The sequence below is a fragment of the Onychostruthus taczanowskii genome, unplaced genomic scaffold, assembly GCF_017590055.1.
Source record: "Onychostruthus taczanowskii isolate IOZ18803 unplaced genomic scaffold, ASM1759005v1 scaffold56, whole genome shotgun sequence".
Lineage (NCBI taxonomy): Eukaryota > Metazoa > Chordata > Aves > Passeriformes > Passeridae > Onychostruthus > Onychostruthus taczanowskii.
Genome location: NW_024503235.1, coordinates 5,523,541 through 5,551,017, shown reverse-complemented (window position 1 = coordinate 5,551,017; position 27,477 = coordinate 5,523,541). Strand labels below are relative to the sequence as shown.

General features: G+C 54.4%; 1 protein-coding gene across 1 annotated transcript in view; it reads right to left on the bottom strand.

The window, feature by feature from the left end:
- Nucleotides 1–13,879: 13,879 nt before the first annotated feature.
- Nucleotides 13,880–27,477, bottom strand: part of SDC3 (syndecan 3) — a 40,220-nt gene continuing 26,622 nt past the window's right edge. The window contains exons 2-6 of the mRNA XM_041417696.1: nt 18,621–18,738; nt 17,549–18,192; nt 15,740–16,010; nt 14,022–14,756; nt 13,880–13,896 (exon numbers count right to left, since the gene is read on the bottom strand). Coding sequence (XP_041273630.1) covers nt 14,590–14,756; nt 15,740–16,010; nt 17,549–18,192; nt 18,621–18,738 — 1,200 coding nt within the window. The 3' untranslated portion in view covers nt 13,880–13,896; nt 14,022–14,589. The remainder of the gene's footprint in view (nt 13,897–14,021; nt 14,757–15,739; nt 16,011–17,548; nt 18,193–18,620; nt 18,739–27,477) is intronic.

The window sequence follows — 27,477 nt, the reverse complement described above, 5'->3', positions numbered from 1 at the left end:
TTGAAGCGCTGAATTCACCTTCAGCAAAGCTTTAGGCTGTCCGTGGCTCTGCTCCAACTCATGTTGGCTTGCAAGGATTTGATAAAACCATTACTCTGGCACTTAATTGTCTGGTAACGCTTGAGACATGGGGGTTAGAAATTAATTTAGGTGAGGAATTGATCGAGTTAGGGTTGTGAATGGGAGCTCGCAGTGCTGTCCCTGCCACCATCCCACTGCCCGGGCTGGATGAATCCCTCCCTGCCTCCATCACCAAGGCTGAGCTCCAGCTGGGAGCGCCGGCATCAAAGGCAGAGCAGCGCCGGCTGCACTTGAAAGGCAAAATCGCTGGGAAAACACCAATCCCCCTTCCCGGGAACACCCCCGACCCCATCCAGCCACAGTGCTGGCACTTCAAATGAAGCACCACTGCCCTTGGCTGGCTCCAGTTCCATGCGGAGCCCTTCCCGAGGCTTTCCCAGCCCCACAGAGCCCCCTTTGTGCCGGGAATGCAATGGGATCAGCCCGGAGCCCTCGGCAGGAGCCGCTCTGGCATCCCTTGAAGCCCTGGGGCTCAGCCCCGCACCCGCTGTTCCCCTGCTCCCGGTTCCATGGGCTGGGAGGTGCCAGGGGAGCTGGGAATGCCAGGTTTGGGGTCCCCCGTCCCCCGCAGGGTTTGCCCCGCAGCATTTCCCTGCTGCTGCTTTCCAGTCCCTCTCCCAAACTCCTGGGAAAACCCAATTTCCTGCACTTCCCTGATCCATCTGTATTCCAGAGGGAGCTGCTGAGCCCCAGCCCCTGCACCCTTCATCTGCCCAGCGCCTGAAGCTCCCTGGCGTGAGATCCTCATGGAACGGTTTGGGTTGGGAAGGACCCTAAAGCCCATCCCATTGCAAAGGGCAGGGACACCTCCACTATCCCAGGCTGCTCCAAGCCCCATCCAAGCTGCTTTGGACAATTCCAGAGGCATCCACAGCTTCCCTGGGCACCCTGTGCCAGGGCCTCAGCACCTGCTGTGTCCCTGACCCTTTTTATACCATCCCACATCATTAGTTCCATGGATAAGGAATGTGGTAGGGTTGGATTTGGGGTTAATTCCCTGTTTTTCCCTTGTTTTCCAGAGAAGTCAGGATGAGGCACGGCTGCATCTCCTCACCATCCTCCTGCACAAGCTGCTGGCAGAGTCCCTGCCATGAGTTACATCCACGTGGGGGGTTTGGGAAGGGAAATTCCACCTGGGATGTGGCTCCATGATGTGTAGATCAGGAAGTGACTGAGGAATGGCCCCTTTGGGATCACAGGAACAGACTCCAAAGCAAATCCCTCTCCAAGGCTTGACATGAAAAGCGGCACTTTGGAGGCCTGGTGTTCAAAGCTGGTTTTTCCCCAGGATCCTGGCCAGGAATGAGAGGAATTCCACATGGGTGGCAAGGATGTGGTGGGACTGGGAGCCAAATGTCTGGGAAGAGGCATCTCCCTCTGAGCATCCTTATTCGAAAGGGTTCTGGAGTCACTTGGTACTGGGGGATAAATCCAGGCAGAGCCAGGAGCCATCCCTGCCATCCCAGGGAGATAAATCCAGGCTCTACCCAAAGGCCAGGAGCCATCCCTGCCATCCCAGTGAGATAAATCCAGGCCCTACCCAAAGGCCAGGAGCCATCCCTGCCATCCCAGTGAGATAAATCCAGGCCCTACCCAAAGGCCAGGAGCCTTCCCTGCCATCCCAGAAGGATAAATCCAGGCTCCCCAGCAGATCCAGGAGCTGCTGTCCCAGTGGCATTCCCAGAGCTGTTCCTACAGGTCACTTTTGAAGACAAATCAGGATCAGGCAGGGATCACTTGGTCCCTCTTGTTTTCCAAGCATCTCTTGTTTGAGAAACATCAGGAAAGGTCCCAGCACAGCAGCTCCCTGACAAAGGCAGGATATCCCAACCACGTGGAAAAGGCTCCGAAGGTTTTTGTTGTGTTGCTGGTGGGAGTCTTGTTTCCCCCACCCCCACCCCCCCCCAAAAAAAAAAAAAAAAAAAAAAGGCCCCCTTTTATTTTCCAGAACTGCCCCAGATGTTGTGGTTTGGGAATTTTTTTTCTTGTGGAAGTGCCTGGTTTGTGTCATGGTTGTTGGAACCTGCTCAGCTCACCCAGAGAGAGGCTCCAAAAATGTTCAAAGGGATCTGGAGAGCGGGAAGGGAAGGGAAGGGGCACCTTCTGCTGTCCCACATTGCTCCTATCTATTCACCTGGAGAGGAGAAGGCTCCAGGGAGAGCTCAGAGCCCTTGCAGGGCCTGAAGGGGCTCCAGGAGAGCTGCAGAGGGACTGGGGACAAGGATGGAGGGACAGGACACAGGGAATGGCTCCCACTGCCAGAGGGCAGGGCTGGATGGGATCTTGGCAATTGGGAATTGTTCCCTGGCAGGCTGGGGAGGGGCTGGGCTGGAATTGCCAGAGCAGCTGTGGCTGCCCCTGGATCTCTGGCAGTGCCCAAGGCCAGGCTGGACATTGGGGCTGGGAGCACCTGGAACAATGGGAGGTGTTCCTGCCATGGCAGGGGTGGCACTGGGTGGGATTTCAGGTCCTTTCCAACCCAAACCATTCCAGGGTTCCATGACCTTATAGGAGAAGTGGCTGCAGCATGGAGAAGAATTTAAGGATCTGAATAAGGGGTTTTTTCAGAGCAGAAGGGGAAGGTGAGATGGGAAGGTTGTGATCCAAAATCCCTTGGGTGGAGCAGGAGAACAAGGAACACACTTTGGACATATCCCACAGCAATCGGGAGTTTGTGCTCCCTACCCAAAGCACCCTCCAAGTTCTCCTATGGAGATGTGGAGACCTCAGAACATCAGGTTGGGAATCCCTCCCCAGTGCACCACTTCTGAGGTGACATCCACCCTTCTCCCAGGGAACAGGAGAAGAGGGAACGGCCTCAGGCTGGGCCAGGGGAGGCTCAGGGTGGATATTTGGGGAGAATTCCCCATGGAAAGGGCTGTCCAGGCAGGGCAGTGATGCAGTCCCCATCCCTGGAGGGATTTAACAGCCCTGTGCCTGTGGCACTTGGGGACATGGTCAGCACTGGCCTTGGCAGGGTTAAAGGTTGGACTCCCTGATCTTTTCCAAGCTGAAGGATTCTGTGATTCCAAGACACACAGAAAAGAAATCCCTGAAAATCAGCTGGGTTTTGAGCTTTTTCACATATTTTGGCTGTTCTTGCCCTGTTTTGGATTCCAAGGGTCGGGCCAGAGCCCCAGAAGTTTCTTGGGGGACAGAAATGTGGATTCAGCCTGAAAGCTGAGCCCCACTGGGCACAGGACCTGGGCTTCCCAGCAGGAATTGCCTCCAGACCAGCCCTGCCAAGAGGAAACCTCAGCTCCAGCACAGGGAACAGCAGAAGGAGTTGTTCCCATCCCCATCTGCATCCCCAGCTGATGTCAGGAGGGGAAATATTGGATTAGGGGGATTGGAGAGAAATCCCTGTCTGAGCCTCAGTTTTCCAAAGAAACAGCTCAGCCCAAAAGCCTAAAACTCACAAAAACTCCTGGTTTCAGCAGGATTTTTAGGATTTTGCTCAAAATAATTCCCTCTTTGTCCCAAATTTCTTTCTGTTGCCCTCTTCCAGCTGCTCCCTGGGGGCACTGCAGGTCCCTCGCAGCCCCTCCTGTGACCCAGGTGTGGCGATTTGTCACCGCCTCGGCTGCTGGGAGCCCTGTCATTATCCAATTACCCTGAAATCTCTTTGAGCTGCGGCCAAACCAAGGGAAAATGCAAATCAAGGTGTTAATTCCCGGCATCTAAAAATAGCCAGCAGGGCCGGGAATGTTTGCAGGAGACACAGGTGAGGGAATAAGGGGAGGAAAAAAGCACATTTCAGACAGGTTCAGAAATTCAAATCCGAGCTGGAATTCCTGCAGGATGCTCCAGACAGGGCAGAAGGGGGCATCTGAGTTCTTCTCCTGCTGCCCCTCAAATTCCCTGTCCTGGTGGGGGATCCTGCTCATTTCCAGAGCATTCTGTGGGAATCCATGGGGGGTTTTAAAAGGATCAAATCCCTGATTTGTCGACCTTAGGCTGCAAAGCTGCAACATTCCTGGCAAAAATCCCTCCTGCCCTGTGTGAGGAACATCCCAGGGATTGTTTAATGCCGTGATGGGCAGCTGGAGGGGACATCTCCACATGGAGTTCTCATCCCACATTCCCAAAATGAGCTCCTGCACTGTTTAAGGGTTCTGGGAGGGGAGGGATTCAGCTGGATCCTGAAGGGTCCAGAAGGTGTCTCAAGCACTTCCAGACTTCTCCAGGGGTGTTGTTTAAAGGGAATGCTGAGGATTTTGGGGGTGCAAGGATCACCCAGCAGCTCCTCCTGCCAGGTGAGTTTGGATCAGACCTGGAGAGATCCCCAGGCTGTGAGAGAAGGGGAGTGTCCCCTACCTCTGTCAGGAGGCTTTCCCAAAAATTTAAGGAATCACAGAATCCTGGAATGGTTTGGGTTGGAAGGGACCATAAAGCCCATCCCATCCCATCCCATCCCGGGACACCTCCCACTGTCCCAGGCTGCTCCAAAAACTTCCAGGGACACTTGGATCCATTCCAGGGATCTCTGGCAATTCCAGCCCAGCCCCTCCCCACCCTGCCAGGGAACAATTCCCAATTCCCAAGATGCCATCCAGCCCTGCCCTCTGGCAGTGGGAGCCATTCCCTGTGTCCTGTCCCTCCATCCTTGTCCCCAGTCCCTCTGCAGCTCTCCTGGAGCCCCTTCAGGCCCTGCAAGGGCTCTGAGCTCTCCCTGGAGCCTTCTCCTCTCCAGGGCAGCACCCCCAGCTCTCCCAGCCTGGCTTAAGCATCACGGAATCATGGAATGGTTTGGGTTGGGAAGTGCCCTAAAGTACCCTCAGTCCTCCCACTGTCCCAGGTGCTCCCAGCCCCAGTGTCCAGCCTGGCCTTGGGCACTGCCAGGGACCCAGGGGCAGCCACAGCTGCTCTGGCAATTCCAGCCCAGCCCCTCCCCACCCTCCCAACCAGAATTCCTTCCCAATATCCATCCCAGTTAAAGCCTCCCTGTGACTCAGTGGGCAGAATCCAGGGAGAAATCCCATGGGAGTGCCAGGATCCCCCATCTGTGGTGGGAGCAGCACTCACCTTTCCCTCTGGAATTCATTACCAGGGAGGAAATGGGGTGGGAGCTTTATCAGGAGCAGCTGTTCCCATTCCTCATTCCCAGCGACTCCGTGGGGATGGGAGAGGGTTACAAAAACTGGGGGAGGCAGGATCTGCTCGGAAAGTTTGGATTTGATCTAAGTGGGAATTCTGTGATGGGTTTTGTCTTTATTAGAATTATAATTATCATTGTTTTGTTCCAGGCAGCAGCTCAGGCTCCCCATTATTTTTAATTGGCTTCGTTCCTCGTTAGATCGAACACAGATTCGTCAGCAGGCACAATTCCTCACGGAATGCAAATCCAGGCACCAAATGTCCGGGCTCCAGCAGTCCTGGATAAACACTGTGTTTCTATAGTGGGAAATACTCCCTTAGGGAATTCTCTGTCCTCGGGGATGTGGGACACGGGGCGAGCTGTCCTGTCCCTGCACAGGGATGGATTCAGCCTCGGGAAGAACAATTGGAGGGCAGGAAGTAGGTGGGAATAGGAGGGACACAATTCCCAAAGGTGCATTCCCACTGCCGATTGTCCTGGAGCAGGTAAATACCAGGGAATGTTGGCTCAGCTGCTGGAATAACCACTGGGCTCAGGAAATGCTGGAATTCCTGGAGCACAAATTCTGCTCTTTGCCTCCAATCCTGAACAATGGCCCAAAAATCCTCGGAGTGTCGCCGTGCCCAGATATCCATCGCTCCCCCAGAGCAGGACAAGGAGCTGTATCCGGCCATTCCCGCTGGGATTTCAGCCCTCTTTGTCCTAAAGGGCTTCCTGTCCTTGGAAAGCCAGGGAAAAGGGCCAGGAGCTAAAACAGGTGGGAAGAAACACGTGGACGAGGCTCAGGGAGGAGGATTTGTGGAGCCGCAGAGGGTGGGAAAAGTGGGAAGAGGTGGGAATGAGGATGGGGAGGGGTTGTTTATGTCCAGGAATGCAGAGGGTTCTGAAATGGGATTTGGATTTTCCAGGGAGGCAGGAGGAGGTGTCCGTGGGAAAGCGTGTCCACGGAGCGAAGCAGTAGAGCAGCAGTTTCAGGGATGAGCCTTGGGAGCAGCAGGTCAAAGCAAGGGATAAATCCTCTTCATTTAGGGTATGCAGAAAAGCTCAGGGAGGATTTGGGACTCACTGAGGACCCTCCACAGCTCGGGGCTGGCACCTGAGGACCCTTCCCAGCTGTGTGTCCCCAAGGTGGTCACCTGACCACTCAGGTGTGGCTGTTCCCTAAAATCCCTGTCAGCTGCCACAAGCTTGGTGCCTTTGGGCCGTTCATTTTCCAGGTGAAATCCCAATCCTGGTGTTATTTTTGTGTGCTGTACTCACATCACAAAGATTTATAGAGGCTGAATCACAGGGTGCAAAAAAATTCCAAATAAGCCACATTTGGGGTTGTCTTGGTAAACCCTGGGGTCTGCAACAGCACTGCAGGAATGGAAAATTCCTGTAAGAGCCGTTGGGGAGGAAAATAAATAAAAAATGGGGATTGGGATATAATCAGAGGCTGTTTCCAGCCTTCAGACCAAATTCCAACACCTCGGGCAGGCAGTTGCTCATTTCTGCTCTGCCAAACGCTGGAGCTCAGCACAGTGGGGTCATTATTGGGGTTGGGACGGGCTGGAAGCCGGGATTAGGGCCCTTCCTGCCAGGAATGCCGAGCTGCTGCTGCAGACAGGGATTGCTGATGGAACTGCCCCGCTCTGGGAAATGGGCTGAAAAGGGAGGGATTTGGGGCTCTGGTGCTGTGGCCATCCAGGAGGGTTCCTGAGCTGCTCCCAGGCCGGTGGGATTTGTCCCTGCTGGAGGCTGAGGGCTGGGATATGCAGCTGCTGAATCCCTTAGGGGGTGAAGCACTTCCCGAGGGAAGCAGGGTCATAAAAACCCATTCCCCAAGCCCAAAGAGAAGGATGTTCCCTGGATTTCAGGCCATCACAGGAGCTGGGAGAATATTTCTGAGAGCCTGCTGGGCTTTGGCATTGGAGCTGGGGATGGCTCCAAGGGCAGCATGGGGACATCCAAACCCTGCCTGCTGCTCCAGGGATGGATTCAGGGAAGTCTGGCCTGGCAGGAGCTGGATAAAGACATCCAGGGCATTCTTAGGGAGGCCAAGAGCAGCCCAAGAGTATTTCTGTGGTGGGGTGCAAGGATCACCCAGCAGCTCCTCCTGCCAGGTGAGTTTGGATCAGACCTGGAGAGATCCCCAGGCTGTGAGAGAAGGGGAGTGTCCCCTACCTCTGTCAGGAGGCTTTCCCAAAGATTCAAGGAATCACAGAACCATGGAATGGTTTGGGTTGAAAGGGACCTTAAAGCCCATCCCACCCCTACCCTGGCAGGGACACCTCCCAGTGTCCCAGGTGCTCCCAGCCCCAATGTCCAGCCTGGCCTTGGGCACTGCCAGGGATCCAGGGGCAGCCACAGCTGCTCTGCCAATTCCAGCCCAGCCCCTCCCCAGCCTGCCAGGGAACAATTCCCAGTTCCCAAGGTCACATCCAGCCCTGCCCTCTGGCAGTGGGAGCCATTCCCTGTGTCCTGTCCCTCCATCCTTGTCCCCAGTCCCTCTGCAGCTCTCCTGGAGCCCCTTCAGGCCCTGCAAGGGCTCTGAGCTCTCCCTGGAGCCTTCTCCTCTCCAGGGGAGCATTCCCAGGCTGTACTGAGGTGGCCCAGGGATGCACTGGGATCATCCATGGCTGTGCTGGAATGTTCCCGGCTCCTCAGCGTCACTGCAGTTGCCATGGAAACCATTCATTAACTGCACCCTGATGGGCCCAGGACCAGGCAGAACCTTCTCCCTCTGCTCCCAGGGCATGACAGAGCCCGGAGCAGCCAGCACCAAGAACTCAGGCCAGGCCCTGGGCAGACAATGTTTAAATGACTTTATTTTTTTATCTTTTCCTCATTTTATAAATGGGCACAGCACAGAAATAATTAAAAAAAATAGACAGTACCATTACAGTGCTAGATCCATTGGCAAAGATTATTTTTAGAGTCTTTTTTTTTTTTTTTTTGTCATTATTTTTAAAGTTTTGGCCATTGAGTAAGAACAAAAACAATTAACAAACATTTTCTTTTCCTTTCCTTTTTGAAACAGACACTATGAAGCCATTTCAGTACTAAACTCTAGGAGAGTTATGTACATACAAAAAAAGTTCTGTTTAAGATATGTCTCCTATTAAAAATATTTACATGCATTTTTTTTCCCTCCCGGATTCATTGAAAGCTCCAACATTTGCAGTGTTCCAGATCCTTGTTTTGTTCTCCTAAGGGGATTGGAAACCAACTCCAAAAAAAAGTGAAGTTGGAATTACTTCAATCTTCTGGAAAGGGAGATTTTTTTTATTTTATTTTATTTTTGAGATGTTTATCAATGGATATTTTTTTTTATTTTTTAAATTTATTTTACTTTTAATTTATACAAGAAGGTTTGATGTTTATTTACAGGAGGAGTATGGGTGATGGTTTATCCTGGAGATGTGGTGTTGAGAAAGAAGGGCGGGATTTTAAAAAGTTTTTCTATCAAACTGCGATGGATTCCTGTTTTTCGGGAGTCTGGTTTGATTGTCAGCTGGGCTGGGGTGACATCGGCCAGGGGGGATCCTCATCGCGGGGAATTCCTGCAGGAAAAATTCCTGGAGCCCTGGAGGTCCTGGGAGAAGTGCTGGAGTGTGGGGTGTGAAAAAATCAGGTTTTTTTTTTTTTAACAAAAATCATAATAATGGGAAAAATAAACATAAAAATAAAAGGTTGGGATCTGCAGACGGAGGCTCCTCTAAGAGAAGGGGGAGCTGCCGGCACAAGGACTGGGGAGGCTCCGGAGCTCGCGGGGCTTTGGATCCACCCTGGGATCCCAGCCCGGATCTGCTCCGGCCCTACAGCGGCAAAAGGCTCCTGATTCCAACCCACCCAGACCGGGACTGGGATCAGGACTGGGACTGGGATCAGGACTGGGATCGGGATTTGGTTTCGGGATTGGGAGTGGGATTGAGACTTGGATCGGGATTGGGACTGGGACTGGCACAGGGATGAGGACCAGGACTGGGAATGGGATGGGGATCGGGATCAGGATCGGGACTGGGATCAGGACTGGGATTGGCACTAGGATTGGGATCAGGACTGGGACCGGGACTGGGATCGGGAGGATGTGAAGGGCAGAGAGGGGAGGGAGGAGCAGCAGGAACTGGAGAGGTGGAATTCTGCATCCCTTGGGACAGGGAATGAGGGGGAGCCCCACATCCTTTAGGACAGGGAATGAGGCTGAATCCCACATCCTTTGGGACAGGGAATCCTGCATCCCTTGGGACAGGGAAAGAGGGGGAGCCTCACATCCTTTGGAACAGGGAAATCTGCATCCCTTGGAAATGAGGCCAAGGCTGAATCCTCAATCCATTGGGACAGGAAATGAGGGGGAATCCCAAATCCTTTAGGACAGGGGTCAGAGCTGAATCCCACATTCTTTGGGACAGGAAAACCCACATCCCTTGGGCAGGGAAACCTGCATCCCTTGGGACAGGGAATGAGGCTGAATCCCACGTTCCTTGGGACAGGGGCCAAGGGCTGCAGAGCCCAGCATGTAGTGCTGGAGGGCAAATCCTCCTCCTTTTCCTCTTTTTCCTCCTCCATTTCCTCTTTTTCCTCCTCCTTTTCTCCCTCAGGAGCAGAGCCCGCCAGCCCCGTGCCCATCTATACATCTCTACATATACATTAATTACATACACACATTATATACACACACAGCCCCACTCCCAGGGATCCCAGGGAGCTCATTCCCACCAAACCTTTCTGGACTGAAAGCTCAGAGTTACTTCAGAGCCTGGCAGAAAACCTTGGAGCACGGAAAAGATCATGACAAGGGTGGTTACAGGAGAAAAAGGGAATAAAAAAATCCATTCCAGTTCTCAGCTGGTGGGCTTGTTCCTGTGGAAGGAACTGAGCTGGGGATTCACAGCAGGGAGAGCTTGGAATGCTGGAGCTGGGGCTGGAGATGAGCAAAGGAACTCCCAGACAGGGATTGTCAGGGAAATGAGGGAGGGAGAGGGGAAATTTGAGGCAACCAGCCCATCCTGGCAGTAACCCAGCCTGAGCCATCCCCGTCCCTGCAGCTGGATTTCCCCAGCACAGCTCATTCTGGAAAGGTCCAAAATCAGGGAGACTTTTGGAGCTAAGGGACAAATCCATCCCAACACAGGCACATGGTGCTTTTTATGGAAATATCCAAGATCAGAGAGATTTTTGGAGCTTAGGGACAACTCCCATCCCTGCAAAACCCATCCAGAGCCAGGTCCTGCTGCTGCTGGGCCCCTTCCATGTCCTGCCCTTCCCAAACTCCCCTTTCAGCCCTGGTTTGGGCTCTCTGCTCTTCCCTTCCCTTTGGATGTGGCCTTGGAGTTCCTGGCTGTTCTCCTGCTGGATATTCTCCATCATTCTCCTGCTGCAATTCCAGCAGGGAGAGCCCAAGGCTGGCACAGCTGGCAGAGCAGCCCACACCACCCTGCAATTCCAGAAACTCCTAAAATTATCCAGCTGGAAGAGCCAAGGCTCTCCCTGCAGCTCCAGCACATCACACACACACAGGAACGGGCGGAAAAGAAATGGAAAAGCCATGGAAAAATCCCTCGGGGAGCACAGCTGGAATTACCAGCACATCTGGGCACTGCTCCAGCTGCTCCTGGCTGGGATCACCATGAGGGATGGGAATTTGGGCAGAGGAGACGATGCCAGACTCAGCTTTGGGAAGGGAAGATGCTGGAGACACTTCCACTCAAGTTCATTTTCCCAAAAATCTGCTCTGGGGGAAGCTAGAAGCTCCTGTGTGGAACCTCCTCTCCTCTTCCCCATCTGTGTTCCCACCAGGAATCCCTGGAAAGCCCTGGAGCAGGAGTGACGCCACCTGCACCAGGCACCATTCCTCAGGTTTTATCCATCCCTGTGGCTCTGCTCATGGAGAAATGGCTTTATCCAGGATTTTTTTGGGAGATGGACTTCCCCAGAAAATCCTGCCCATATTCAGCTCCATCCCAGCTCCTTGGAGGGAGGCACAGGGTCACATCCTCCAGCACGAGACTTTTTTTGCCCTTCAAACATCAACTCCAACAGCCCCCGTGGAGCTGAGGTGACATCATTGCACAAGCACAAAAAGTAGGCTCCAAACCCAAAAAATTCTCCTGGAGCTCACATCCCTCTTCAGGTGGAGAGCAAAAGTGTGGAAGCAGGAGTTAGACAATTAATTATTTGATCACTTCTGATTAGCAGTTTAGCTGCCTTCACCTTTTTTTATTGTGTTTATCTCATATTTTAATTACTGCAGAAGCCCTGCCCAGGCTTCTCTCACCCTCCCACCTCCAGCTTCCCTCACTCCTGAAGCTGTGATGGCTTTAAGTGCCAGGATTACAACCTAACACCAGCTGAGAGGGACAAGGTTAAGCTTGAGTGAGTAAAAAAATTGTATTATGGAACTTCAGACTATTAAATAGGAGGAAAAAAATGAAATGAAGAAGATTAAGGAGGCAGCTCTGAAAAGCAGCATTAAAAAGATTATCCTGGGAAGGATTTCTTTTTTTTTTTTTTTTTAAAGCAAGCTCCAAAGATTAAATCCAGGTTTTCCCAAAAGATGGGGATTTTGGGTGGCCTTGGTGACCTTGACTTGTGCCACTCCCCTTTGTGTGATCCCATCGGGGCCAAAATCCTCCAAATCATCAAATCAGGAGTCCAAACTCCCTCTAGAGCAGCACAAAGTGGCTCTGGGTTGCCACCAGGCTCCTTCTGAATGTGTTTCCTCCTTTGGAGCATCCTCATCCTCATCCTCATCCTCATCCTCATCCTCATCTTCATCCTCCCTGCAGGATGGACATGGAACTGGTCACTCCCAGAACCAGCACCCCAAACATCCAGCAGGGCCTGCTCCAAGCTCCAAGAACCTAAACCATGAGGGTTTTGAGGCTGACAGCTCAAAAATGAGGATTTAGAACTGATCCATGGTGGGGCCCTGTTCCCTATCCTGAAGTAAAGCCAGGTCGTCATTTTGGGTTGTATCCCAGGAAAAAGCAGCCCAAAGCTCCCAACTTCCCAACTTGAAATCCCACATGAGCATCCCAGAGCAAAGAGAAATTCCAGGGATTTCATTTCCTTCCACACCTGTGTTCCTGTGGTGTACAGCAGTGGAGATATGTATTTATATATATTCAAAATATTCTTCTGGCCTCAAATCCCTTCCACAATGAAGCTCTTCTGTCTTGTAACCCCCACCAGGGCCATGAAACCCTAAATCCCCCAACCCCCTCAGGGGCCAAAGTGTCCCTGGCTCTGTTAATTCACAAAGCAACAATTTTTCCCACAGATTTTTCCCATTTAAATTGTTCCAAGAGCAAATCAAACGTCTCCAGGGGACCCCATCGAGATCACAACCATTGTGACAACAAAACCCCACAAGCAGGGCTCCAGCTAATTAAGAGCCACCTCATTGAAACATCTTAATTGAAATATCTGAATTAATTAATCTGCACCCAGGGCAGCCTCAGATAGGACACCTGGGGGTGTCAGGATCAGGTTCTCTCTGGCCCCGTAGGTTGTGCTGGGATTTAAACACCAATGAAGGGAAACCATCAATCCTGGGGATTCAAAACACAAAGGAAAACCATCAGTCCTGGGAGTTTGCATTGATTTTGGGATCTTTCCAATGATCCAAGCAGCCCTGGGCTGAGCCATGGTTCTGCCTCCCCTTCCTCACCTCTGGAGCCAGTGGGATCCCTGCTGGACCCTGAGGGGACAGGGATGGTCCCTGCTTGGATTTCCTCCCTTAGGCTGCATCCCACGCTTGCAGAGCTCTGTTATCCCCTCTGGAAGAGCCAGGGACAGGATTCAGCTTCTCCAGTCCCAGCTCCTCCTGAAGGAATGTCCCGCAAAGCCGAGCTTTAGTGGTCACAGTGAAAACCCAGCCCAAGCCAAGTCCCTTCCTGGCCAAACCCCTCAGTCAGATGTGGATCCAAGAGATTCCAGAGGGTGGCCAGATGGCAGCAGCCTGGGATGCCCCAGTGCATCTCCACAAGCTCTCCAGAATGTTGATCCAAAGGGATCATTCCCAGCATTTGTATTTATTTCCTTTTTTCCCCACTCCAGGAGCAAATCCCAGGTATTCCAGCCCCTTGTGCTTTTCCCAAGGTTCCAGGAGCGTTGGAGAGTCACGTTCTCTCTTCCAGCAGAAGGGGATTCCTGCAGAGTGACCAACCCCATTCCAAAGTAAAACCAAAATATAAAGATGAGACAAAGGGAAGGAAATCTCCCTCCTTTATGGACGGAAAAAAAAAGGGCAATAAATCCAAAGCAAACCCCCTGTGCCCCAGGGCTGGCAGGAGGTGTCTGAATCCCAGAGTTTGTGGTGGTGTTGGTGGGAAAAGTCCAGCTGAGCTCCAGGCGCCGTGGGCAGCTCATCCCGTGCTCTCCAGGGCATTCCCAGGCACGGCTGCCCTGGCATCGGCTCCTTGGCATCGGCTCCATGTCCCGTCCCTCCCGCCAGCAGAAAGGCCAGCGGTGCTCGGTGTCACCTCGGTGCTGCTCGGTGTCACCTCGGCAGTGCTCAGTGTGACATCGGTGCTGCTCAGTGTCACCACAGTGCTGCTTAGTGTCACCTCGGGTTGCTCTAGTGTCACCTCGGGGTGCTCGGTGTCACCTCGGCGCTGCTCGGTGTGACTGTGGTACTGCTTGGTGTGACCTGAGTGTGCTCAGTGTGACCGCAGCACTGCTTGGTGTCACCTTGGGGTGCTCGGTGTGACTGTGGTACTGCTTGGTGCCACCTTGGCACTGCTCAGTGTGACCACGGCACTGCTCGGTGTCACTGCTGTGCTGCTCGGTGTGACCTCAGGGTGCTCAGTGTCACCTCAGCAGTGCTCAGTGTGACCATGGTGCTGCTTGATGTGACCTTGGCACTGCTCAGTGTGACCACGGCACTGCTCGGTGTCACTGCTGTGCTGCTCGGTGTGACCTCAGGGTGCTCAGTGTCACCTCAGCAGTGCTCAGTGTGACCATGGTGCTGCTTGATGTGACCTGGGCACTGCTCAGTGTGACCTTGGCGCTGCTCGGTGTGACCCTGGCGCTGCTTGGTGTGACTTGGGCACGCTCAGTGTGACCTTGGCGCTGCTCGGTGTCACTGCAGTGCTGCTCGGTGTGACCTCAGGGTGCTCGGTGTGACCCAGGCGCTGCTCGGTGTGACCATGGTGCTGCTCGGTGTCACCTCGGCACTGCTCAGTGTGACCCAGGCACACTCAGTGTGACCACGGCGCTGCTCTGGGCACCCCGTGCCCCCCATGCCAAGGGCACGTTTCCTCCTTCAGCCACTGCGGGTTTTGCTTTTAAAAATTCACAGTCTGATCCCAAAAAAAGAGAGAGAAGAGGGAGGGGAGAGAGAGACTGGATGGAGGAGAGGAGGGGGAGGGTTTGGAGCGGTGAGGGAGGGAGGGAGGAAGCGTGAGGCACTCCGGGCTCTCCGTCTACGCGTAGAACTCCTCCTGCTTGTCCGGCTTCTGGTAGGTGACGTTGGCCTGCTTGGGCTCCTCCAGGGTGTAGCTGCCCTCGTCCTTCTTCTTCATGCGGTAGATGAGCAGCATCACCAGGAAGGCGGCGAAAAGGGCGCCCACAACGCCACCCACGATGACCGCTGCAACAACGCACAGGGGACACAACTGTCAGTGCCACCCACGACTGTCAGTGCCACCCGAGTCCATCAGTGCCACCCCCAGCTGTCAGTGCCACCCCTGTCCATCAGTTCCACCCGTGGCTGTCAGTGCTACCCCTCTGGTCTTCAGTGTCACCCCCATGGCCTTCAGTGTCACCCCCAGCTGCCATCCCTCTGGTCATCAGTGTCACCCCTCTTGCAATCAGTGTCCCCTCCCAGCCATGTCACACCTAGCCATCAGTGCCACCCACTGGCCTGGCTGCCAGTGGCACCCCCAGCTATAAGTGCCACCCCTGGCCAACCGTGTCACCCCTCTGGGCCATCAGTGTCACCTCCTACCCTCAGTGCCACTGCCAGCCCCAGCCTGGCTTACAGCACAGAGAGTTTGGGGGGGATCCTTTGGGATTCCAGCCTGGTTTTGTGCTCTGGAAATCTGGGAGCAGCCTCTCAGCAGTGGCTGGCTCACTGCAGCACATCTTTGGATTTCCAGGAAAAAAAATCCCATTTTTTTCCTGGAATCCATCTCAGCACAAATTGTGGACAATATTCCTGGTAAAGGTATGGAGACCCCTGGGACCCCCCAGCAGAGCCATGGAGCAGTTTTGGGAGGTGGGTGTGGGTTACACCAGGCTAAGCACTGCTGCAGTTTAGGGGGTTCATTTGGGATTCCAGCCTGGTTTGTGCTTGGAAATTTGGGAGCAGCACTGGGTGCTGAGCTATGACCACAGAACATTTTGCACTAAAATCTCTTTTTTTTTTTTCCTGGAAATCCATCTCAGTAGAAGGAAATTGTGCAGAGCTGTCCTGGCAAAGGCATGGAGACCCTGGGAGAGCCCACAGAGCCGTTTCAGGAGATGGATGTGGGTTATCCCAATGCCCTTCCCAGGACTGTCCCCTCTCCTGGGACAGACCAGCTCCCTGTGCCCCCAAACCCTCTCCCCCAAATCCCCGGCCCCGTATCTCACCTATCAACACCTCTTTCCTCTCCAGGATGTTTTTTTGGGGCAGCTGAGCAGCCGAGTTGCCCGAGTCTATCGTGTTGTCCATCAGCCCTGTCTCCACGTTCCTGCCTGGCCCTGGCCCAGCCGGCGGCGTCACCACAGCCATCACCTCGTTCCCGAGGTCAGGACGAGTCGTCTCCTCCTCCTCCCGGATCTCAAAGTCCCCGCTGGGGCCGCTGCTGGCCGGGACCTCCGGCTCCTTTTCGGGGGCTGTTGTCACCTCCCCTGGCTCCATCTGGGAGAAAAGACAAGATGGAGCAGGGGACAAGGACCAAAGGGTGGACATCACCAGACCAAGGACAGGGTGGGGACATGAGGGTGACATTGGGGTGTTCCTTCCCTGTATCACTGAAGTTGTACCGCGGTGACAGCACAACACCACCACTTGGTCACCAAATGGCTGAGGCCACCATGGCTGAGCCAGGCCATTCTCTGTCCCCATCTCAGGACCTGTTCCCTGTAGTTCTCTTAAAGAGACCCCATTCCAGACCCTCCACCCTTATAGGGAGGGATTTCTCCCCAATATCCCATCCCAGACTCTGCGCTAGGTTCTGTCCCCAGAGGGCAGACTGGATGTCACTGCTTGAAGGTGACTCACTCCTAACAGGTGACACAACTTCCATGCCACACCAGCATGGCAAGAGAAAGGATTGGAGGCTGCTGGATGAGCTCCAGGGGTCCCTTCCCCTTTCCTTTCCCCCCTTCCTGCTGCACAGGGCAGGAGCAGGAGGATATGCCCCTGTCACCCAGGCCACAGAACTGTCACCCAGGCCACAGGGCTGTCACCCAGCCTGGCTCCCTGCTGTCCCTGCCCAATTCCCTTGGCAAGGATGGGATCCCGGCCTCAAGGATTGCCTGGGAATATGATCCATCCCACCCCCTCCATCCCTTTCCTGATCCATTTGCTGCCTCCTGCACATCCCCTCGGGATGTGTCCTTCCCCCATGTCCCTCGGTGTCTTCGGAGCCGGAGCATCCCCGGGATCCCTCCCTGCTGGGGCAAACGGCTCCTTCCCGCCTGCCTCGGTCACAAAGCAGGATTCGGGATGAGGCAGGATTCAGGGTGAGCCGGGATTCAGGATGAGCCGGGAGCTGTCTGGGGCGGGGGTGGGAGCCTTCTCCATGTCCCGCTGCCCCGGGGCCGGCGCACGGCTCAGCGCTTCCCACGAGCGGCCGCGTTTGTGACAGGGATTAATTGAAGGTCAGCGAGAGCCCCGAGCGCTCCGAGCACGCATTTGCAGGCGGAAAAGAGAGAGTAGTTTAGACAAATCACTCCACCTTTCAGTCAAAGCGGCTGCAAAGGGCCCCTGAGGGGCTCTGAATGCGAGATAGAGCTGAAATTCCTGCTCAGGACACCCGATGGGCTGGAAATGCACCATCAAGCCGTAATTGAGGAGAGTTTGGGACTCCCGGCGAGGGCTGGGAGCTGGGGCATGACACCAAACCCCGAGGAAAGTCGCTGTGTCCCCGTGGGATGTGGCACCGCTGCCCTCCAGCCTGGGGAAGCCGCTCTGGAGAAGGCAGTGTGGAGGTCAGCAGGGTGGGTGGCACATCCTGGGTGCCCCCAGGAGCCTGCACCCCTGCCTGTGCTGAACTCCCCCTCCACCTCCTTCCAGCTCCCCAGACGTTCACTCTGGAAGAGCCCAGCCTGCCTCCACCTCCCTCAGAGCAAGTGCCAAGGAGAGATGGACACCAAAGGCCTCCCGTGGCCACCGCTTGGCTTCCCACGGAGCCCAGGAGCCCCGAGCAGGTGAGAAGGGCTCTGGCCTCCTACCTGGGGGGCCTCTGTGGGCGGCTGCGTGGTGGCCCTGGGTGGCAACGCCGTGCTTTTCTCGGGGAGCTCTGCAGTCCTCGAGGTGCTGGGCTTTGGCAGAGCCCTGGGCTTGGCCGTGCTGGTGGGGACAAGGCGTGACGTGGCCACCTCTGTCGGCGTGCTGGTTTCAGGGACGGGTGTGGTGGGGGTCTCCAGGGTGGTGGCCCGGGTGGTGGCCGCCTTGGTGGCCAAGGGGGGCAGGAACCTCCGGATGGTGGTGGGCTTGGCCGTGGCCACAGTGGTGCTGCTTGTGGTCGTGGTGGCCTCCATGGTGGTGGTGGTGGTGGTGGTGGTGGTGGTGGCCTCTGTGGTGGTGGTGGCTGTGGTGGTGGTGGTGGCTGTGGTGGTTGGGGGCTCGCTGGCCATGGTGCTGGTGGTGGTGGCTTTCCAGCTGGGCACCACCGGTGCTTCTGTGGTCCTGGGGATGAGGAAGGCGCTGGTGGCCTGCCCGGGGGTGGTGTCCTGGGGGGTGGGGGACGGCTCCAGGGGTGTTGCCACGGGCTGGGCAGCAGTGACAGGCAGCACGGCCGCCGTGGTGGGCAGCGTCACCAGCGTGTCCGTGGTCAGGCTCACGGCCGTGTCCAGCCCCGGCTCCGGCTCGAAATCTGAAAAGGGCACAAGAGGGAAGAGTGAAGCTGCTGCTGATGCATTTCCCTGGCATCACCCCCAAAATCTGAGAGCACGGATGGTGCCAGGCTCAGCAGAAAACAAGGGCTGTGCCTGTGTGGTGGCGAAAGCCCTCTCTGGGGTCTGTGGAGGGGCCAGTCCTGCCCAGTAGGACCAGAGGCTGAACCGGGACATGGAGGTGCTGAAGCCCAGCTTTTGGGACAGCTCCCATTGCTTTTGTCTCAGAGGACAATTCCAGTGATGGATAAAGGGCAATTCCCTCCCTCACATCTCCTCTCCAGCCCTCCAACCTCACAGTCAGCCAAGGACCTTCCCAGGAACTCCCCAACCCCACACCCAGCCAAGGACCCTTCCCAGAAATCCCAGGAACCCCCCAGCCATCCAGGGACCATTCCCAGTTACTCACACCCCGAGCCAGAGCCGGAGTAGATGTCGTCCAGCTCATCTTCTCCAAAGGGGTCGTCGTCCCCAGAGCCCTCCAGGTCCACGGGCCGCTCGTAGTTCTCATTGCGCCAGCGCTGAGCCTGTGACCAGAGGGACACGTGAGCAGCTCCAGCCCCACCCAGGTGGCACCCCAGCCACCCCTCGTGGGACAAGGCATGAGAAAAGTCAGACCAAGGCATCAGCAGCACAAACAGCCTCCAGGTGAACCACCCAGAATTGCAGTGTTTACCCCAGAAAAAAAACTCAGAGTGAGCTCACACCGACTCCAGCATTTCCCATGGACAAAATTGTCTTTTCTGGGGGGAAAACCCAGCAATTCTTTTTGGAAGCTGCAAGAAAAATGCTTGGCTTGGTTCTCCAGCTGGCTGCTGTTCAGGCTCGATGATTTCCCTATGAGTCCTGGCTCCGGTGTGACAGCAACACCTCATCAGCTGCCACAGCTTGGGAAGCCTCCAGAGGAAACAACACCAGACTTCAAATATTCCCCTGCCTCCCAGAGCTGCGAAAACACGGGGAGCCCTCGCTAGCAGCGCTCTTAAACATCTTGTTTTGCAGATCAAAGTGTCTCCTGTCGGAGTTGCAAGGAAACGCTTTGACACCTCATTACAAGGCAAACAAGGCGGCTTTGATCTGCGAGATCGCATCGGATGTTTCAAGATGTAACGAGCCAGGTTCGAGCTTCAGTTTCAAATCAAGGCCTTGAAGGGTCCCTGTCTCTCTCGGAGCATTTTACCTCCCGAAAACAGCTCGGGATTTCTTTGTTTTTGCTGCAGCTTGCAGCTGGAACTGTCAGGCGGAGAAATTTGGGACCTGACTCGCTTTTTGTCCCCACATCCCTTCTCCCACCAGGAGAGAGAATCCATCAGCTCCGGAAGGGCAGGGGGAGTTGAGCTTTTAAGTGTCTGAGCTGTGTCTGCCTGGATCTGTTCCAGCTCTCCTCAGCAGCCACTGGATATGCCTGTCCCCAACACCCTATGTGGTTCCCAAATCTCTGGGAATATTCAGCCTTTGTCCTGCAGCTGATGTGCCATCCTGCACTCCCAACACCCACTCACCAGCAGCTCACTGGAATTTGTGATCCAGCAGAATAAATTTGCAGGGACTTGGGAATTGCACAGCCCAAAAATATGAGATAGGTCACCAAAACTGATGGGAAGGCAAGGAAAAATGCCAAGAATTGAGGGGTGCAGGAAGAAACACTGGGAATCACTCTCATTTGCTTTTTGATGTTTTTACACCAGAAGTGTCAAGGCTTCCCAAGAAATGACGAGAGCCCAGCGCTCCCCAGCCCTTCCCCATTCCCGAGGGTGGGATTCTTCCTGCGTGACCTGCAAAGCCTCTCCCTGATGGGAGCCACATGGCCCTATTCCCTTTGTTCCTCCTGAAATTGGAACCAGATGAGGTTGTTCCAGACTCCTGGCTCTGGGCTTGGAGCAGGAAATGGGAACGGAAGTCCCAGCTTGTCTCAGCAGCTCCCATCTGTCTAACATCCATCTGTGCATCTATGCATCCATCCATCCATCCATCCATCCATCCATCCATCCATCCACCCATCTATCCATCTATCCATCTATCCATCTATCCATCCTTCATCCATCCATCCATCCATCCCTCATCCATCCATCCATCCATCCATCCATCCCTCCATCCATCCTTCCTCCATCCATCCATCCATCCATCCATCCATCCATCCATCCATCCATCCACCCATCCATCCATCATCCGTAATCCATCCATCCCTCCATCCATCCCTCTTCCATCCATCCATCCATCCATCCATCCATCCATCCATCCATCCACCTTACCCTAAACCTGAACAAGCCCCAGCCAGGAACAGCACAAGCCACACAACAGCCCCACAGGCAGGACCAGACCTGGGGGGACCCCACCTGCAGCCCAGCCCCAGCCAAGCTCCATAAAGACCTAAAGACTTGGGAACAATCTCTGGGTGTTCCTGGTGCACAGGGGGACATTTGGGACATTGGGATATTGTTCCTGAAGAAGCCCCCTCACCACTCCATTCCCAAGGTGCTGACGTAACTCCCTCCCAGCTGCCAGCCCCGACAGTTTGAGGTCAGGCTCATGCCATAAATCTTTGGAGCAGTCGGGGTTTATTTGGATTTAGTGCTGCTTCGATCATTAGTGCTTTGCGTGCCCCGAGCCGTGCCTGGCTCCCCCTCCCCGGGAACCAGGGGCTGCTCCTGGGGCTGCTCCCCCTGGAATGAAGGCCTGCTTCCTCCAGGAACGAGGGGCTGCTCCCCCTGGTCTGACCGGGATGGAGGGAAGGGAAGGCAGAGTTTACCAGCCCGGGAAACCACAAATCACTCAGGACAGCAGCTCCCACCTCCTGACCTGGGGCTGCCTCCCCATCCATCACAGCCCACATTCCCAATCCATCCCAGCCCCCATTCCCAATCCATCCCAGCCCCCAAGCCAAGCCACAGCTGCCTGGATTTGTCCCAAAAGAGAAACTTCCTCCAGACTTTATCCCTGTCCCAGGGGCTCCATGGGGTCAGACCAGGGCTGGAGGGACCCTTGGATGTGCCGGATCCGCCCTGCAGCCCCTGATCCCCCAGGATGGTGGCAGGGACTGTCCCCACCCCGCAGCAGGAGGGACGGAGATGCTGCTCCAGAGAGAAAACCTTTTCCAGGGCACTGATCCCATGCCAGTCGAGGGGTGGGGGTGCCACACCAGCCACGTCCCTGCCTGGATCAGTCCCCTCCAACACCTGGGACAAGGGACAGGCTCACAGCATTCCAGGTGCTCCCAGCAGCCCACTCCAGGTGCTCAGTCCAAAGCTGGGCCAGGCAGAGAGTTCCTTGGGGCAGGGAGGAAATCCCAGTGCACTGCTGGCCCTGGCTCTGTTCCCTCTGTCACCGCTGTCACCCCCTGCCCTGGTGGCACCAGGATGCCATTTATTAGCCAGCTCCAGCCAAGGGCCAGCAGCTCCCATCCCTGCAATTCCAACTGCCCAGCTGACAGCTCTTGGCAGGGGCTCCTTCCCCAGCTCAGCGCTGCCTCATTAGGGAAATTAAACCCGGGATCACGGCAGGGCTGCTGGAGGCGGCGGGATGAGGCTGCCCTGGGGGGCTGCGTCACTGCTGGACAAGGAGTGGGAAGGTTTCCATGTGCCCAGGGAGGAGCTGGCTGTGCCCAGGACTGTCCTGCAGCCAGGGAGCTGCTCCTGTCACATCCCTGTGTCCCATGAGCTGTCACTGGGGGCAGCCCCAGCCAGGACCCGGCTCTGGCATTGCCCAGACCCCAAACAATGGCCCCGTTCCCACTCCCCCAGGGTCTCCAAAGGTCACAGCTCTGCTGCTATAAAAACAAGCCCTGACGAAGAGCAGACTCCAGCCAGGGCCAGAAAGTCACATTTCACTGAAAGCTCCCTCATTGTGCTCTAAATGACCCCAAATACGTGCCAGACACAAAGGGCTTGGATCTCAGCAGTGACATGGGCACTAGGTCGAGCTCGGATAAGAAACACATCCCCCACCCCATCCCAGAGGATCCTTTTCCACCTGAAAAGGGGGATGGGCAGGTGATGATTCCCACCCGGACACTCCCTGCCCCCTTCCATGCCTTCATCTTGGCTGGGCTGGCAGGAACGGCAGCCAAGGGGCCCCAGCAGCACAAATCCCAAACCCCACACTGAGAGCCTTGGAAAGCCAGGGAGGGCTCGGAGCCCTTGCTCTGGCAGCATCCGAGCCGAGCAGGTGGACAGGGAGGCTTCAGCCCCTCTCCATTGGCTGTGTCACCACCCCACATGTACAGTGTCACCCCCTCCCTGTCCTCTCCCCTTGGCAGCCTGGGTGACACCATTTTACAGGTGAGAAATGTAAATCTGGGGTAAAGAGTCTCACTCATCCCCCCCAGGAGCAGATCTCCAGGGGATTTTGGTGCTTAAAGAATGTAGGGGCACAGAAGGGACCCTCCTGTCGCCTTCCTGGTACAAAGATGGTCCTGCAGAACCCTCTGCAGCTCTGACACATTCTGGAGCACAGGGAGTGCCTGGTTTGGAGCTTCCTAAATTCCCTGTTCATCCCTCCTTCCCTAGGCAGGGAGGGTCAGGGCATTTTATTATTTAGGTCATTTCCACTCCATGGAAGGGCTTTTGCAGAGACAGAAGATTTGGGTTCTTAAAAGATATGGAAACCAAGGCACAGAAGGGACCCTCCTGTCACCTTCATGTGTGGCACAAGGATGGTCCTACAGACCTCTCTGCATCTCTGAACACATCCCGGGGGACGCAGAGCACCAGGTTTGGTGCTTCCTAAATTCCCTGTACATCCCTCCTTCCCCAGGCAGGCTGCTTTATTATTTAGGGCTTTTCCACTCCATGGGATTTAAACTCCCTAAATCTGCCCCAAAACAGACCCCAAAGCACGCTGCTGTGGTAAAAGCTCTCGGTGCTGAGTGTTTGGCCTCGGGAGGAGGGAAACCTGGGCAATCAATCCATCTCCAAGCACCGGGAGAGGCCCGGGAACCTCCCTGGGATGCTCTCAGGCCCTGCTGCGCCAGTCGCCATCGCCACGGCAACGGTCGCCATGGCAACGCCTCCTCCATGGCGACGCATCCCGCTGGAGCCATGGGTGGTGTCCCGCAGCCCAAACCCAGGGATGGAGGCTCCTTCCCAGGGTGGGGGCAGTGAAATGGGGTCACGGGCTGGGGTAAGGTGGGGAGCAGGGGGAGAGGAGGCACTTCCAGCTCCTGGGGGAGCTCTCCCGATGGGGAGAATCCTGATTTAATTCCATGGATTTTGGGGAGGGTGGGAGCAGCACCCTGAGCTCCAGGAGCTCTGACTGGGAGGGATCTGCTGCAGGTGGGAGGTGACAGGGACACCCCAGCCCGTGGGTGTTCCCAGCCCTCCTGGCTGCAGGCAGAACCTCAGGAGTTCTTTCCTGGAGGGAATCAGAAAGGAAATCAGGCTCTGGCTCTGGAATGTTCCTGAGGAGCTGGGACCTAGGTTTGGGTTGTGCCTGGAGCTCTGGATGAGGGGACAAGTCCAGGAGGCCAAGTCCTTTCCTAGCCAGGTTCACTGGCAGCATCCACAAGCAGCTCCAGAGTGATGAATCCCAGGAAAACATGGAATTCCAAGGAGCCCAGTCCAGGTCCAGCCAGGCATCCTGAGGAGCCCACCCATCCCACAGCCCCTGGGACCACAACTGTTTGGAGATGAGAAGGTTCCTGCTGTGAGAAGACCTGGAAGGGAGAGCTGGGGATGGAGGGGATTTTATTCCATGATAACAATCCCTGTGTCCATCCAGCAGCCTCTGGAATATCTGGGATGTAGGTTGGGGCCAAGGCAGGAAAAGGGGAGCAGCAGCAGGGACACAGGGAAGCAGCCAGGTCCACATCCCAAAGGGGAAAGAGGCAAAGGAAGATGGAATCAGGGTGGAAGCACCTGGAGAATGGGACAGGGCTGTGCAGGCGACACGAGGATCCATTTCCCATCCCACAGATCCCCATCCCTTGGTGCCATGTCCAGGTTCTTGTCTCTGCATCCCATTCCTTCCCATCCCCCTTCCAAAATGAACAGTGAAACCAAAAACCCAAAATCTCTACACTTGTTTGGATTCCAGCTCCAGAGAAGCCCTGGGAATCCCAAATCCAGAGAAGCTCTGGGAATCCCAAATCTGGAGAAGCTCTGGGAATCCTAGATCCAGAGACAGCTCTGGGAATCCCAGATCCAGAGACAGCTCTGGGAATTCCAAATCCAGGGACAGCTCTGGGAAGCCCAAATCCCATTCCCGCAGCTCTGAGTGCCAAGGAGGCACCAGGACAGGACAAGGTAGAAGGAGAGTGGCCCTTCCAGGTTGGAGCCAATGGATCAGCAGCACCACAGGCTGTTCTTCTCAGGTCTGGGATGTTGGAAAGCTTGGAATGACACAGCGGGGGCAGGAATCCATCAGGAGTGGAAAGATTCTTTCTCCAGGAAAACACTTCTACACTGAGAATATATCACGAGGGAAGTGTTGATTCTTTGAATATTTTCTATGGGATATTTTCAATTAATCACCCCTTAAAAGTCCTTTTCTGGTGTTTTATACTGAAAACCTCAATAACTCATCCCAGCAAGTGATTTAGGGATACTATAAACAGCTGGAATAATACGAGCTCCATGAAAGGCTGGAATTAAAACATAATTTCTGAAGTTTAAAAAACTCCACGATTCTTTTCCCACTCCAAAGCATTGCTGAATTTCCACTCCCTGATCCAAGGCTGAGAGCTAAAAATAAACCTGTTGGAAAGCTGCTCTGGGCAGGAACCTGGGAAAAGACCACCATGGGGTTGAGGACCACCATGGGATTGGGGACCACCAGAGCTGCTCGGGATGGCGATCCCCAAGGCAGAGCGCAGGAGGATGGGCTGGAATTTGGGATGCTGGATGCTGGAAAAAGGGTGTGGGTGCTCATCCCAGTGGAGATCCCACTCCCAAGATGTGACATGATCTCAGCCAGCACCAGCCCCTTGTTTTGTGTCCCTTCATTGTTCCTCAGATTAATTAAAAGCCCAATTAAGAGCTGCCCAAAGCCCAGTGTGCTTGGATTTAATTGGCCACTCATTTTCTGCAAGAAAAATAATAATTAACATTGCTGGAGGAGCTGCAATTATCCCAGATTTGTATGGATTCTCCACTGCCAATGAGAGGAGCCAGGCACATCCCAAAAATGGACACAGATGCTCCCGAGTTCCATCATCCTTCAGGGAATACCAGCTGCATCTATCTCTGCCCTGTTCCATCCTTCCCTGCCCCTGTTCCATCCATCCCTGTCCCTGTTCCATCCATCCCTGCCCTGTTCCATCCATTCCTGCCCATTCCATCCTTCCCTGCCCCTGTTCCATCCACTCCTGCCCCTGTTCCCTCCATTCCCTCCTTCCCGGCTCTCCCAGCCTCCATCCCAGCTGGAATTCCCCCCCCCTCCTCATTAGGGAATTGTTTTAATTTACTCTGCTCCATAATCCTATTGCAGCTTAACGTGCACAACTGTCCCGGGCTTTTCTCACCTCCACCAAGGCTCATTCCAGAGCTCCCTCAGCTTCCCAAACAGCTCCAAAATAGGAATTTCTTTATGTCTGTCCCTTTTCTTTCCTTCCAGGAGTGCTTGGCACAGGGATGGGCACTGCCTGTTAAACCCTGGATGCATCCAGAGTGGTTCAGGTTGGCGTTTAGGGATTCCCACATTCCCTGTTTTCCTTCCAGGAGCTGAAGGGATCTGCTCCTGTGTTCCCTACCCAAGGAGATGGAGTTTGGACAAGTAAAAAGGGGTTTGATGGGTTTTTAAATTGAATTTTTTTTGAAATTCAGAGCTCCAAGGGGGCGCATGTGCCCGGGGGATAAAGAAATCCCCGCGTGCCTCAATTTACCTGCCTGCAAAAGAGCTGCAAATAATCCGGGAACAGGGAGTGGCTCCTCTCCCATTCCAGGGGTGCTGGGGACACTTTTTAATAGGGATATCCACGTCCCATCCAGGTTTCCCTGTTTTTCCTTTCCCCCAGATATTCCTGGGATTGGATATGCACTTACTTACTTTTCTTAAATGTGGGGGTTTTTTCCCCCTACAATTTCCCTTTATTTTTAATGTTTATTTTTCATTTTCCATCCCAGAAAAATGAAAAATCTTCAATTTTCAATTCCAGGCTCCAGAACCTTTTGGCTCTTCCCAGCAAAGAGACAGAGAAAAAAAAGTTCATTCCCAGCTCTCCTGAGTGGGAAGAAAACCTCAGAAATTTGCACCTGAAAGCCTCAATACTAGAAACCAAAAAACCCCAAAATTCCAGAGCTTTTCAGCCACACCTGACGAGCTCCATGGGAAGATTTGCAAACTCAAAAAAAAAAAATATTGTCCCATAAAAAGGAACCTGAGGAGGATGAGCTGTGGAGAAGAACTTACTGGGGGGCAGCCTCCTGTCTCCTAATTAATCCCAAAATTATCCCTGAGAGGATTTTGGTGACCTGAATAAATTATTCCCATTTTCAGGACAATTTAACGCACTGCTCCCTGCCCATTGCCCAGCACAGGAAGGTGAAAATCAACATTTTGATGTTTTCCTCCACCCCGAGGCATGGCTGGATCCCTGGAATTCCAGGCTCCCAAATCCAGCAGCGCGAGCCCTGCTGGGATCCGGGAGGGGTTTGGTGACAGCTGCAGCTCCTGGGAGCACCCAAATCTCCCAGCAGATGGTTGGGCTGATTACACAGCCGGGGTCACTCCGGGGCACCCCGGCGCTTCCGAGGGACAGGAAATATTCCCTCTCCCAGCCTCGCATCAAGAAGGAGCTTTTTTTTCCCCTTTTCCACCATTTTGCCCATTTTCTGTCACTTTTTGCACATTTCCCACCATTTTTTGGCCATTTTCCACCATTTTTTGCCCATTTCCCATCACTTCTTACCCATTTTCTACGAATTTTTGCCATTTTCCACCAATTTTTGCCATTTTCCACCCCTTTTTGCCATTTTCCACCATTTTTGCCCATTTTCCATCACTTTTTGCCCCTTTCCACCACTTTCCCCCCCATTTCCACCACTTTTTGCCCCTTTCCCACCATTTGCCCATTTCCACCATTTTTTCCTGTTTTCCACCATTTTTTGCCATTTCCATCTCTTTTTGCTCATTTTCCAGCACTTTGTCACTGTTCCACCGTTTTTGCCCCTTTCAACCAATTTTGCCCCTTTCCACCACTTTTTCCCTAATTTCCACCATTTTTGCCCCTTTTCCACTGTTTTTCCCATTTTCCACCATTTTTTGCCCATTTTCCATCACTTTTTGCCCCTTTTTCACCACTTTTCCCACCATTTCCAACGCTTTTTCTTCTT